The sequence below is a fragment of the Phaseolus vulgaris genome, chromosome 9 (assembly GCF_051622355.1).
Source record: "Phaseolus vulgaris cultivar YP4 chromosome 9, ASM5162235v1, whole genome shotgun sequence".
NCBI lineage: Eukaryota > Viridiplantae > Streptophyta > Magnoliopsida > Fabales > Fabaceae > Phaseolus > Phaseolus vulgaris.
Genome location: NC_143506.1, coordinates 18,796,822 through 18,809,447, shown reverse-complemented (window position 1 = coordinate 18,809,447; position 12,626 = coordinate 18,796,822). Strand labels below are relative to the sequence as shown.

Genomic DNA, 12,626 nt, shown 5'->3' with positions numbered 1-12,626 from the left:
TAAAAAACTACAAATAAATATGGATAACTATTTGGAAAAAATCACATGAGCAATTGATTAATATTTAGAATAATTGATATTTCATATTTTATAATTTCTTATTTTTACTGTCACTTTTTTTTTAATTTTATCTTTATATTTTTATTTTATTTTATGAGTAGTTTTAATTTTATATTTATAATATAATGATAATGACATTTTTATTTATTTATAATGTATTATAAAAATGTCCGAATAATAATATTTTTTAATTTTAATATCAAATATAAATATATATAAATAAAAAAATACGGATACATACAGGTTATATAAAGTTACTTTAATTATTGTTATATAATGATGTTATAGATATCAAATATTCATGAACTTTATCACAACTAATCTCCTTTCATTTATTACTAAAAAAAGTCTTTCAAATGTGATGAAGAGATTATTTTATTGGTTAAAGTTGAATGGCCAAGGATTCTTATTATTGGGAAACAACCTAAGCTGAGGTTGGTTGTGACATGTGCAACTTGCAGTTGATAATAGAACTGCGAAACTAGATGGACCACCACTAAGAGTGGAGCGACAAGAGCTTAACGAACTCAATGACGACGCTGACAGCATTAGTGGCGGCGATGGACAAGAACGTATCAGCTTCGTTGGCTCCGGCGGAGCCACCACCGGCCAAGTCGGAGACAGCTCTAATAGCAATGAAGGGTAGCCTCTGTTGATGGCATACAAGAGCCACGGATGCAGTTTCCATGTCCACTGGACTCGCTTCAAATTTGTTGTACATGAATGTTCTGTATGCTGAATTGTCAACGTAGATGCTTTGGCTAATTCCTCTCTTCACAAACTCCACCTTCGGTATTGAGGTTAAGCATGTCGTCGAGTTTATGCATCTCTCAAGCTCCAAGTCCTGATCACAATTACTATTTTCTAACTGACTGACGTATGTAAATACCCATATTTAACCACGTTACATACAAATATGTATCCGTATGTAAAAGTTCAAAACTGATTTTATATATGAATTCTGATCCATATGTAAAAATTCGTATGTAATGTTTACGTTACAAATCAAGATCTGTATGAAAATTTGTATGTAATGTTTATTTTATACATTCATCTGGATCTATATTCATCTGGATCTATATGTAAAAATTCGTAGATGATTCACGTTTTTGTGTAGAATATTAGAGTTTAGGGTGATTTACCTGCAATTTTTTAGCAATGTGGTAGTAGTTGGGATCAATTGGAACCCAGAAGGCATGTTGCCTTTCTTCCGGAATGCCATCAACGGGAAAGATTTCCTCTGGTTGGAACCATATATTGTTTAGCTGGTTGTCAGCTGAAATGTCTGCACTTACGTTTGAGGTGAAATCTGCAAAATTCAAGAACCCTATATTTCTGGTGTAGTCTCCATTGTTTTCCAAGGGTAATTTATCATCAGGTCCTAGTCCATATCTCTGCTCAACACCCAAATCATTCATTAATCTTCACGTTCATTCACTTAATTGCAAAATCATATTCAAAACGGCACTATCTACCAATTTTAAAAACATTTATTGTTTACCACTTCATGTTCCATTTCTTTCCAAAATTTCATTTTTCCAAGCCCCAAAGGTTATCGAGTTCACAAAGCCAGCTGTAAGAGAATCTATTCCAACTTCTCCAAGTAGAATAAAAGGCATCAGTTATCTTCCCTTATATATATACTTCTACACACACTTTTATATATATTTCTTTCTTTTATCTCATTTTTTTTTATCTCTTTTATCTTTGTTTATCACACCACCTACCAAGTTTTCATTTTCTTTCTTTTGAAAATATAAACATCTTTTTCATTTTGAACGAGTCAAAGTAAAAGCGTGGTCCTCAAGAATAATAGAATAATAAGAACAATAAAAAATACATTAGTTATCTTCCCTTATATATATACTTCACAAATCAAATCAAAATCATAATTTTTTTTTATGTGATTGATTTGAATATAAATATATATAATAAAAATAAATTTATAATTTATAAAAAAATATTAAAATAATAATATTAAAAATTATAATGTGATTATAAAAATAATTAAAATTGTCAATATATCATTATTCTATAGTTTGTACACACTTTTATATATATTTCTTTCTTTTATCTCATTTTAACTTTATTTTTTTTATCTCTTTTATCTTTGTATCACATCACCTTTCATTTTATTTCTTTTGAAAATATAAACATCCTTTTCATTTTGAATGAGTATAGACTGAAAGTGTGCTCCTCAAGAATAATAGAATAATAAAAATAATGAAAAAGGAAGAATTACAATAAGGACTATCCTAAAAAATAATAGAATAATAAGAATAATGAAAGAAAAAGGAAGAATTACGAGATGGACTAACATGTTAAGTGAATAAAGACTTGGAAAGAATTAACAACTTTACTCATAAATAAATATAACAATAAAACTTTAATACTATATTAACTACGTTATAAAATAGAATTGAGATGAAAAATATTTTTTTTTCAGTTGATTTTTTCTTAGATGGTGTGAATATATATAAACAATACATTCATTTTAAAACTGACAAAGAGATGAAATAAAATCAATAAAATTAGAATAAAGAAACAAAATAAAAGTTAAAGAAATGTAGAAATAAAAACAACTTAAAGATAATTGATATATTAGCTTTCTTGTATAAATCTTGTATACTTATCTTTTATATATATATATATATACCTGCCAACTCCAAAGTCCTAGATGAGCCCAGTGTTGGGGAATGGTTACATCTCCAACATGCAAGGAAGGGTTTGCATTTCCAGCAATGCCGTAATGAACCACTCCTTCTATTGCGAAGAAACTCAGCAGAAGCTGAGTTGTTATGGCTGCATTTATCTGCATATTTCAGTAACCAAAAACAAATTCCAAGTAAATTAATACGCCATAGAAACATAGAGGAAAAAAGATGAACCCAAAATAAAAAGGAAAACGAAGCCATACAATGCTCAACCCTGTCATCACCAGTATTACAGGCTTCTCACCAATGGCTCCAAACCGAAATCTCCTTCCTTCATCAATTATTAGCCATAAAAGGTTTAAAATAACTATTTCATAGATGAGAGTGAAACCCTAAGTTATAATAATATTTTGTATGAATACTGCATACATATGCATATATATTAGAGAAAGGTTAATTTAAGTCTCACTAAATTTCATAAAACCGATTCATAGATAAAATTTGTATCACTTATATACAATAAAATACTCTAATTTTTAATCAATTTGGAATCTTCAACAATATACCTACAATATACCTGCTAAGTCTATTATGGTGTCACTGGCTGTGTAGGCTGGGTTCTGAAGAAGAGGGTGAAGTTCAAAAGTAATTGGTATGACTAAACCTAGATAAGGCCCCTCTTGGTTAGCTTCTGCAATTTTTCTCTGCAACTCAGATGTCAAAGCACAACTTACAAAAGCATGTTGAGCAATATTAAAGCACAAAAATGCCGCCAGAAACATGTACACGACTCTACCACCACCTTCCATCTTTATCCCTGGTTTCCGAGCAGGAACTATTGAAGATGTGAAATAAGAGAAGAGAGTGTTCCGTTTTATAGAAACAAAGGCCTCAATCATCACTATCAAATGAAGAAAAGTATAAACACAGTAAGGACAAGCATAATTATGCAGCCCTAAACGTAACTTCAAAAAAATCTATTACAAATTGAACTTTTTATTCTTAATTAATCATCCCACTTTTACTAAAGATTATTTTAATTAGTCATTAACATATTTAAAACATACACGTATCTCTGAAGCTGAGTCAAATTAACAACACGTATAACAGATTCAAAAGCATTTTTAACTAACAGATATCTTATAATGTTTTTCTGCTAAGGGAAATAAGTTGTAAGATTTAAAAAATAAAACCAAATTATGGATAAGGAAAAAGAAATATATATACTATAAGAAAATAATTATAAAAAAATAATTAGATAGAAACCAATTTTAGATAAAAATAATAATTAATTACTATATTAATTAAATTAGATACTATTTTATAACTAACAAAATTATTGGTTTTTAAATTAATTTTTATTATTAATAAATAGTTTTTAAATTAATATCTAATTAGCTACTAAGATTTTTTCTACTAAATTTAAAATCTATATAATTAATTGTTAAAACTTTGATAAATAATTAAATATTAATTTAAAAAATATTTATCAATAATAAAAACTAATTGAGATATTAATAATTTTTTTAACCTCTAAAATAATATCAAATTTAGTTAATATAACAACTAATTATTTTTAATCTCTAAAATTAATTTTTATTGAATGATTTTTTAGTATATATATATATATATATATATATATATATATATATTCTTCTCCGTTTTAAAAATCAGTATCATTTAAGAAACTAAACATGTTAACATAACATAAAGTTTAGATAAAAAGATATGAATAAAAAGAAAAGTATAAGTTATCAGAATAAAAAATATATTTTTTATCATTCATGAACTAAATAAAATATTAATTAAAATGTGTAAGTTTTAAAACATCATTACAATAAAATAAAAGTTGTAAAAAAAGTTTAAATTAATATGATACAATAAATCTGCAAAAACAAATTAAAAACTTATAAATTGACCATATACATGAGGAGCTCGCAGACCCTATCATAAATGTAACAGTTATACTTACCTAAACATATCTAATCTAATTAGGTGGTCATTATTGTGCCACCAATTTTCAAAACTAATACAAATTAAAAGAATATAATAATTAAAATTTTAAAATTAATTTCAAATACAATAAAAACTCTGTATTGCTCTCAATTAAAAACTATTTTTGCAACCCGATTTCCTCGAAATGAAGTCAGTGGGGTCTGTAGGGTACTTTGTAATTGTCCTTTTGTCCTTTCTTAACTAGAGTTATTTTTTTATAATATTTTTAAAAAATTTATTACATTACTATTCTATTTCAAATTTCAATATATTGTCAGTTTTAATAGTAAAAAAAAAGTTTAAAAAATGCAAGTAAAAATAATTTTTCTTTCATTTTTGAGTGACCGAAGGTCAATTCAACACTATTGTAATGGGTAACGTAAAACAAATAAATTATTATAATAAATATAGTTTTTTATCATCTCAATTTTTTTATATCCTTATTAATTTTATCATACCTATCATTTCCTTTTATTGTTTTGTTACTTTTTCCTCCTTCTTTTAATTCTTACCCTTTATACATAAAAATGAAAATTATTGAAAAGGAAATAAACAAGAAATCTCATATTGAATAAGCAAGATAAACATTATAAATTAATTCTTTAAAATTTTCTATTAACTATAGTACTGTTATAAGAGAAAAAAAACCAGAAGACAATTACTATTGAACTTATTGTGGTTAGATATTTCTAAATTAATTCAGGCAAGACATTAAATTGATATAAAAAAATATCAATGGACGGAATTAATCTAAAAAAAAATATTTTTATTTTATTTTATTTTAATAAATAGAGTTAATTTTCTTTTATTTTTTTAGTTTTGCAAACTTGATAGTAAGCTACCCGTTTGATATGTGCCTATTTAATATATATATCATTATGAATAAAGCACAATTTTTTTTCACAAATTTATTATTATTCATGTTATTGTAAATCCATTTTATAATAAATAAAATGAAAATAAAAGGATAAAAATTAGCGGATAGAGAAAAAGGAATTAAAAAATATATTACACAACCATGATAAGTCTTAAATATTTTTAAAAAAATGAGACTCTTGTAATTTGAAAGATATAAATTATTTATGAGATTTTTGAGTTAATTCAAAATAGCATTTGTCCCTATTATATGTTATTGTAATTATGTCACTATCCCTTTAGGGTTACTGATACGTACATGGAGTGTTTATTAGATTTTAATATATAGAATTAATGTTAAATCTATCAAAAACTTATTTAAACTTCAATTGTGATTTTTGAGATTTAAGAAAATATAGCATTTAGTATGAGGTTGAAAACCCAAAAAAATACAAGAGACAATACGAGTATCAAACTTTTTTTCTATTAGCAGCGATAATGCTAGAATAACATACACATCCAAAAACATGAAGGACAGATAAATCATAAAATTTAGCATGCAATTTTTCATAAGGAGATTTGTTGTCTAATAAAGGAGTTGGTGTGCAGTTTATAAAAAAAAAATAGCATGTAAAGCAGCAAAATTCCAAAATAAAGAAGACAAGTTTGCTTTAAAAATAAGAGCACGATTAACATTTAAGATATGTTGATGTTTTCTTTCAGTAATACCATTTTGTTTAGATGTCTCAACACAAGTAGTTTGATGAATAATTCCTTTAGAAGAAAAAAATTCATGGCAAATTCTGTCTCGTTATCAGAAATATGACTTTTGGTTCTTATCAGTAGTACCGTAAGAAGAAGCAACAATTTTGAAAGCAGAATTACAAAAAACAGCAAAATCAAGAATATACAATCCATACTGTTTGGTAACATTGTTCTCTATATCACATTTATTTGAAGAGAGAATTAATTTGTAATCAAAATCTGAAGTAATTTTCGAGACAAATATCAAATTAAAAGCAAACCTTGGTACATACAGAACATTGCTAAGGTAAATTTTTTATTAAAGACAACAGTGCTAGAATAATCAGTCAGAACATGATGACCATTCGACAAATTTATAAGAAAAAATTTAATAGGTTTATATAAGGAAAAATTTGATAAGGAAACACATACATGATCAATGACTCCTGAATCTAGAATCCAACAAGTTTTCATGCTTGGAAAATTAGTTTTGATGGAAAGATTACCTGTTGAAGGTTGATCAGTCACTTGGTGAGTTGAATGTGTGGAGAAAGATCCCACTTGATTCACTTGTGCTGGATTAACCGCATTGTTGTTATTAGTACTGCTTCTACTTTGCTTGAAAATGCCCGAAAGAATCTAGTACTGCAGAGGAGTGAGGTTAATGTTGCCATCTTCTTGTTTTTGACATTTTTCATAAGAAACATCATCAATAGACATAATACTATTAATCTGACTATAATACTATTAATCTGATTGGGTTTTCCACCATTGGAAAATTTATATCCAGGAGGATAACCATGCTTCTAGTAGCAATTCTCAATAGTATGCCCATTCATACCAGAGTGAGTGCAGATCTTCTTATTATTGTTATATTTGTATGTCCTATTGTCTTTATTGGGATAACCATTTTTCTGAAAACAAACATTTTATGTGTGACCAATCTTACCACAAAAGTTACAAGAAGTAGAAGCAAAACTCGAATTGCGATTAACACTAATATTACTAACAACACTGCTAATATTGGTAACCAATGTATTACTAACCAATTGATGTTCTTGTTGTACCACCAGAGAACAAATCTTCAATATGGGAGTAATAAGCTCCATCAAAAGAACGTGAGACTTGATGTATGATATTGTTCATTTAACCCACGAAGGAACTGTGTTGCCTAATCTTCAAGGTTTCTCTTATTAATAAGAGTCATAACAACACAATAACAAAAGCATTTTGTCTTACAGACACAAGTTAGGTTAGGTCTAAAATTTTCAATTTCATCCCAAATAATACAAAGCTTAGTAAAATAATTGGTAACATATTGATCTCCCTAACATAGGGTAGAAACTTCCATTTGTAGATCAAAAACTCTAGAAAGATTACCTGGAAAATATCTAGTTTTAAGGTCATTCCCTACATCAATAGCTAAATCCATCCAAATGATGTTCTTCCTTATTGTAACAGAGACAGAGTGTACTAACCATGACACTACCATGTTATTACAGCGATTCCATGCCGCAAAAGTAGGGTGATCCTTCGTTGGGAAAGGATGTGTGCTAAGAACAAATTCTATTTTGTTTTTCGCACTCAAAGTCGTCATGATTGATATATATATATTGATATATATATATATATATATATATATATATAAGAAGATAGTAAGAAAAATGGAGATGTTTTTATTCTCTTGTGTGTATTTACATAACTTCATGTACAGGAAACATATACAATTGTATGGAGACTTTCTCTTTCCAAATTATAAGCTAATAATGTAGGGATCCAGTAATCATGAGATTCTATCATTATTAAATTAATTGCATATAATTGCGTACAATATCGTACAATAATTACATACAACAATTGCGTATAATTTGACAATTATTATTTCCTTAATACTTCCCGGTCAAATTGGTAGGTGAAGATCATGAACCCCCAACTTGTGTCGTATCGTCAAAAAATGTTCTTTGTCCACTGCCTTTGTAAAAATATATACGAGCTGGTATTGTGTCGGTACATATGAATGACTGATTATCCCAACTTCTAATTTTTCTTGCACAATGTGGCAGTCTATCTCAATGTGTTTTGTGCATTCATAAAATATTAGGTTTGTTGCTATATGTAATGCTGCTTGATTGTCACAAAAAAGTTGAGCTTACATGATACCTTTAAGTCCTGCAACAGATATCACAACCAAACGATCTCCAAACAAGTATTGACTATCGTGTGGTATTTTGCTTCCGTAGATGATCTTGATACGTTTGTCTGTTTTTTTTACTTCCACGAGATAATAGAAGAACTAAGAAAAATGCAATACCCAGATATTGATCTTCGAGTTGTCTGACAACCTCCACAGTCTGAGTCGCAATAAGCTGTCAATGTCAAATTGTTCTCGGATGGCAATAGCAATCTTGTCCCGGTGATCCTTTGATGTACTTTAGAGCTCGAATTGTGACATCCCAATGAGGTTTCCGTGGAGCCTGTATATATTGACTTAGGGTCCGAACCAAAAAATACTATGTCAAACCGAGTAACCGTGAGGTATATCAGTCGTCCCACAAGTCGCCTGTATTTGACTGGATTCTTTAATAACTCTCAATCGTCTGGTGTGAGTTTTAGGTATTGCTCCATTGGAAATATGTCTAGACGAGCACCTGTAAGTCTTGTATCCTGCAAAATATCAAGTGCATATTTTCTTTGTGACATGTAAATACCAGCTTTACAATGAGAAAATTCAATTCCTAGAAATTTTTTTAAGTCTCCAAGATCTTTAATGTGAAATTGTTGTAATAGACAGTTTTTAACACGCTGAATTTTTGTCAAATCAAAAGAATATCGTCCACATAAATCAAAAGGACAATGTAAATGATGAGTTACTTTGCCTTGTGAATAGAGAGTAGTTCGTATTGGACTATTGAAATCCTGCAGATTTAATACCTGAGAAAATGTTGAAAACCATGTCCGAGATGCCTGTTTTGAGACCATAAAGGGATTTGTTGAGTCGACATACAATGTTCTCCTCCCGTCAATTATGCCCGGGTGGCAAGTCCATGTAAATAATTTCGTGCAATTTGCCATGTAAGAAGGCATTTTGCACATCTAGCTGGTGAATAAACCAATTTTTGCCTGCTGCAATGGTGAGCAGACACCTCAAAGTTGTTAATTTCGTCGTTGGTGAAAAAGTTTCACAATAGTCGACACCTTCAATCTGAGTGTACCCTTTTGCGACAAGATGAGTCTTATATCTGTCGACGCTGTCATCTGAGTTGTACTTTATTTTATAGACCCATTTGCATTCGATGGGTTTCTGCCCGACGGGTAACGATGTCTAGGTCCACGTTTGATTTAGCTGCAAGGCGAAAAGCTCTTCGTTCATTGCTTTTTGCCAATTTGGATCAAGGATAGCTTGAGCATAAATGTGAGGTTTTTTGGTGGCTATGAAGAAAATCGTGAATTAGAAAGAAAATTATGCATAGGATATCTGGATCCATTTGGCCGGTCTTGGGCAGTGATCGAATGATTGGCTTGGGATCCCGTTACGTAGTCTTGAAGCCAGGAAGGTGGGGTTGATGTGTGACTGGATCCTCGAACAGGAAGGTCGATTAGAGAAGGTTCAGTAATGGTGCCAGACTTTCTGGCATAGGAGAAGAAGGTTGGTCTACTGAAGGTTCAGGTGCATTGTGACGAGTAGGAGAAGAAGGTTGATCGAGTGAATGTTGGACAGGAGTGGGTAAGTCAATGTCAATAGCGGGCAAAATACCTTGTAATGGAGGTAAGGATTGTAGTTTGGACTGTTAGCAGAATGGGAAAACACTTTCATGGAAGATGACATCCGACTTGTAAAAAAAGTGTTTGCATCTATATCAAATAATTTGTATCTTTTTTTATTGAGAGGATAACCAATGAAGATGCATTGAAAAGCGTGCGGATCAAATTTTTGCTTAGGTGATACAAGAGTTGCATAACAAAGGCAACCAAAAGTTTTCCAAGATGAGTTGGGGTTTTATGAGGACCCCAAATGTCACAATGCAATAGATTAAATGGAGAATGAGATTTTATTGTGCTTAAAGGAGAGGGTAGCTTGTGTGTTTAGCTTTGGGACAAATACTACAATTATTATGAATGAGAATGAGATTTTTACTGATAGGTAATAATGAAGATGCAAGTTGTAGATGCGCCGGAGAAGGATGTCTGAGGCGCTTGTGCCATAAATCAGGATCGATCAAAATTTGAGATGCGTGGGTTTGGTTTGGAAGAGGGGACATGTATAAGCCTGCGTGTTATTTACCCGAGTCAATCATCCTCCCGTAGCCAAGTACTTCAAAACGCAACCATGTGGAGTAAAAACGACACAACAATTTAATGAACTGGTTATCTTAGTAACGGACATGAGATTTAAATTAAAATAAGGAACGCAAATAACATCTTTGAGAGTGATATTGTCATTGAATTTAATTGTGCCCGTAGATGAGATGGGCGCGATTGAGCCTTGGATAAATTAACATTTGGAATAAATGATGATGAAGTGTGTGTGAAAAATTGTGAAACAGATGCAATGTGATTGGTTGTTCCGCTATCCAAAATTCATGTTTTCGTAAAAGCAGAATTGATAGACGAGTTATTGACAAGCAGACCTGCAGCGATTATAAACGTGTCACTTTTACCATTATTGTTGAGCGAGTAAATAGTCTTTCTGAATTTGATCGGCAGTGAAGCTTGTACCAAGTTTTCATCGAACTTGTTACTGGTACTTAATAAGATCGGTGTTCTTATACCATATAAGAAAATTAGATAAGAAGATAGTAAAAAAAATGAAGATGTCTTTATTCTCTTGTGTGTATTTACATAATTCCATATACAACTAAATATATACAAGTGTATGAAAAAATTTTCTCTTCAAATTATAAAGTAATTATTAAGCTTTTTCTTTTTTTGAGTTATTGTTGACTTTTTCTTACGAAAGATAGAGAAGAAGAAGAAAATAGAAATAGAGAAAGAAACAAATATAATTATTAAGCTAGAAATGTTGAGTAAAATGTTTTCAATCAAGTTATGAGTTTCTAAAATAACAAAATTTAAAAAAACCAACAATATAGTGAGTAAAATGTTCTTTATCAACTTTTGAATTGCTAAAGTAACAAATATTTTGAAAAGAATAAAAAAAAAGTGTGTTTAAAGAAGTGGTCAACAGTGTTTTGAGAAAAGTTTTGTATTTATTGTAATTTGTAACATTTTAGATAAGATTAATTACATGTAAACAACAAGAGAAGAATATTTCCGAAGTGAACCTTCCCAATGTCATTATCATGAAAGAGACCACTACCAAATCTTATTAGCAGTAAGCAAATTGAATTCAAACACTGGTGGTGCATGTATAACCTTATCCATTCAATCACACCACCTTTCTCAACTAGTAAACAATATAGAGAGGAGACATGAGGTAAAACAAACAAAAATATTATGAAGTGTAATTTAAACCTAACTCAACCCCACGAAAAATTCATATTAATAACAAAACTTTCTTAAATTTATTAGAAAGTTCATACAAAATTTTAAACTTAATTAAATGATATTTTTAATATCAAGTTATTATTATAAATATTTGTTTAAAATTATGTTTTTCATTATTTTTGTCTAAATATTCTATTATTTCATTTTGCCATAGGATAATTTTTTATTTTGCTTTATATATTCTTCATTTGATTTTACCATGTAACTATCATTTTTGTCTTCTTGTCTTCAACTTGCCATCAATTTGTTCTTACCTATTTCAATATCCAACTTATTCATTAACTCACTATTTAAAGTGAAAATGAGCAAGTTAATAAGTTAAAGAAGACTGGAGGAAGAATAAGTTAATATAGCGTATTAAGTACAAAAATCAAACAAGTTACACCTGACAAAAATAAGTAATATTTTAAACATGAGAATTTTTAATATAGACTTGACTAAAATACCTACTATACATTCAAAATTTAATTAAGTTCAAATTTTAATATATAATGCAAATTATTTTGTTTTGTATATGAAAAAGAGCTTAATGTATCTTGAAATTTTTTCAAAGAAAAGATACAAATAAGTTATTCATTTTGTTATTAGTATCGTTAGAGATTCAGTAAATTAACGTTGACGGTTGGGTGTAATTCAGTTTTTCGTTAAAAAGTGACTATATAGGGACATTAGCTTTTCTGGTGCATATTTTGACATTAGAGTAAATAAGTAATCAACAGCATATAAAACTTCAGTTCATAAAATCAATATAAGAATCGTTATTATATAATTTCTTATATCTATACCTCCATACACAGATGTAAGAGACACTTC

The 12,626-nt window shown here is 29.3% G+C and overlaps 1 protein-coding gene across 1 annotated transcript; it reads right to left on the bottom strand.

Annotated features, from left to right (window-relative positions):
* Window positions 1-367: 367 nt before the first annotated feature.
* Window positions 368-3,651, bottom strand: LOC137822947 (bark storage protein A). Its single transcript, XM_068627982.2, has 5 exons — window positions 3,292-3,651; window positions 2,978-3,045; window positions 2,717-2,872; window positions 1,203-1,454; window positions 368-904 (listed from the first exon to the last, which is right to left on the bottom strand). Exons 1-5 carry the CDS (start codon window positions 3,611-3,613, stop codon window positions 557-559), a joined length of 1,146 nt encoding a protein of 381 aa, XP_068484083.1. The 5' UTR covers window positions 3,614-3,651; the 3' UTR covers window positions 368-556.
* Between the last annotated feature and the right edge of the window lie 8,975 nt (window positions 3,652-12,626).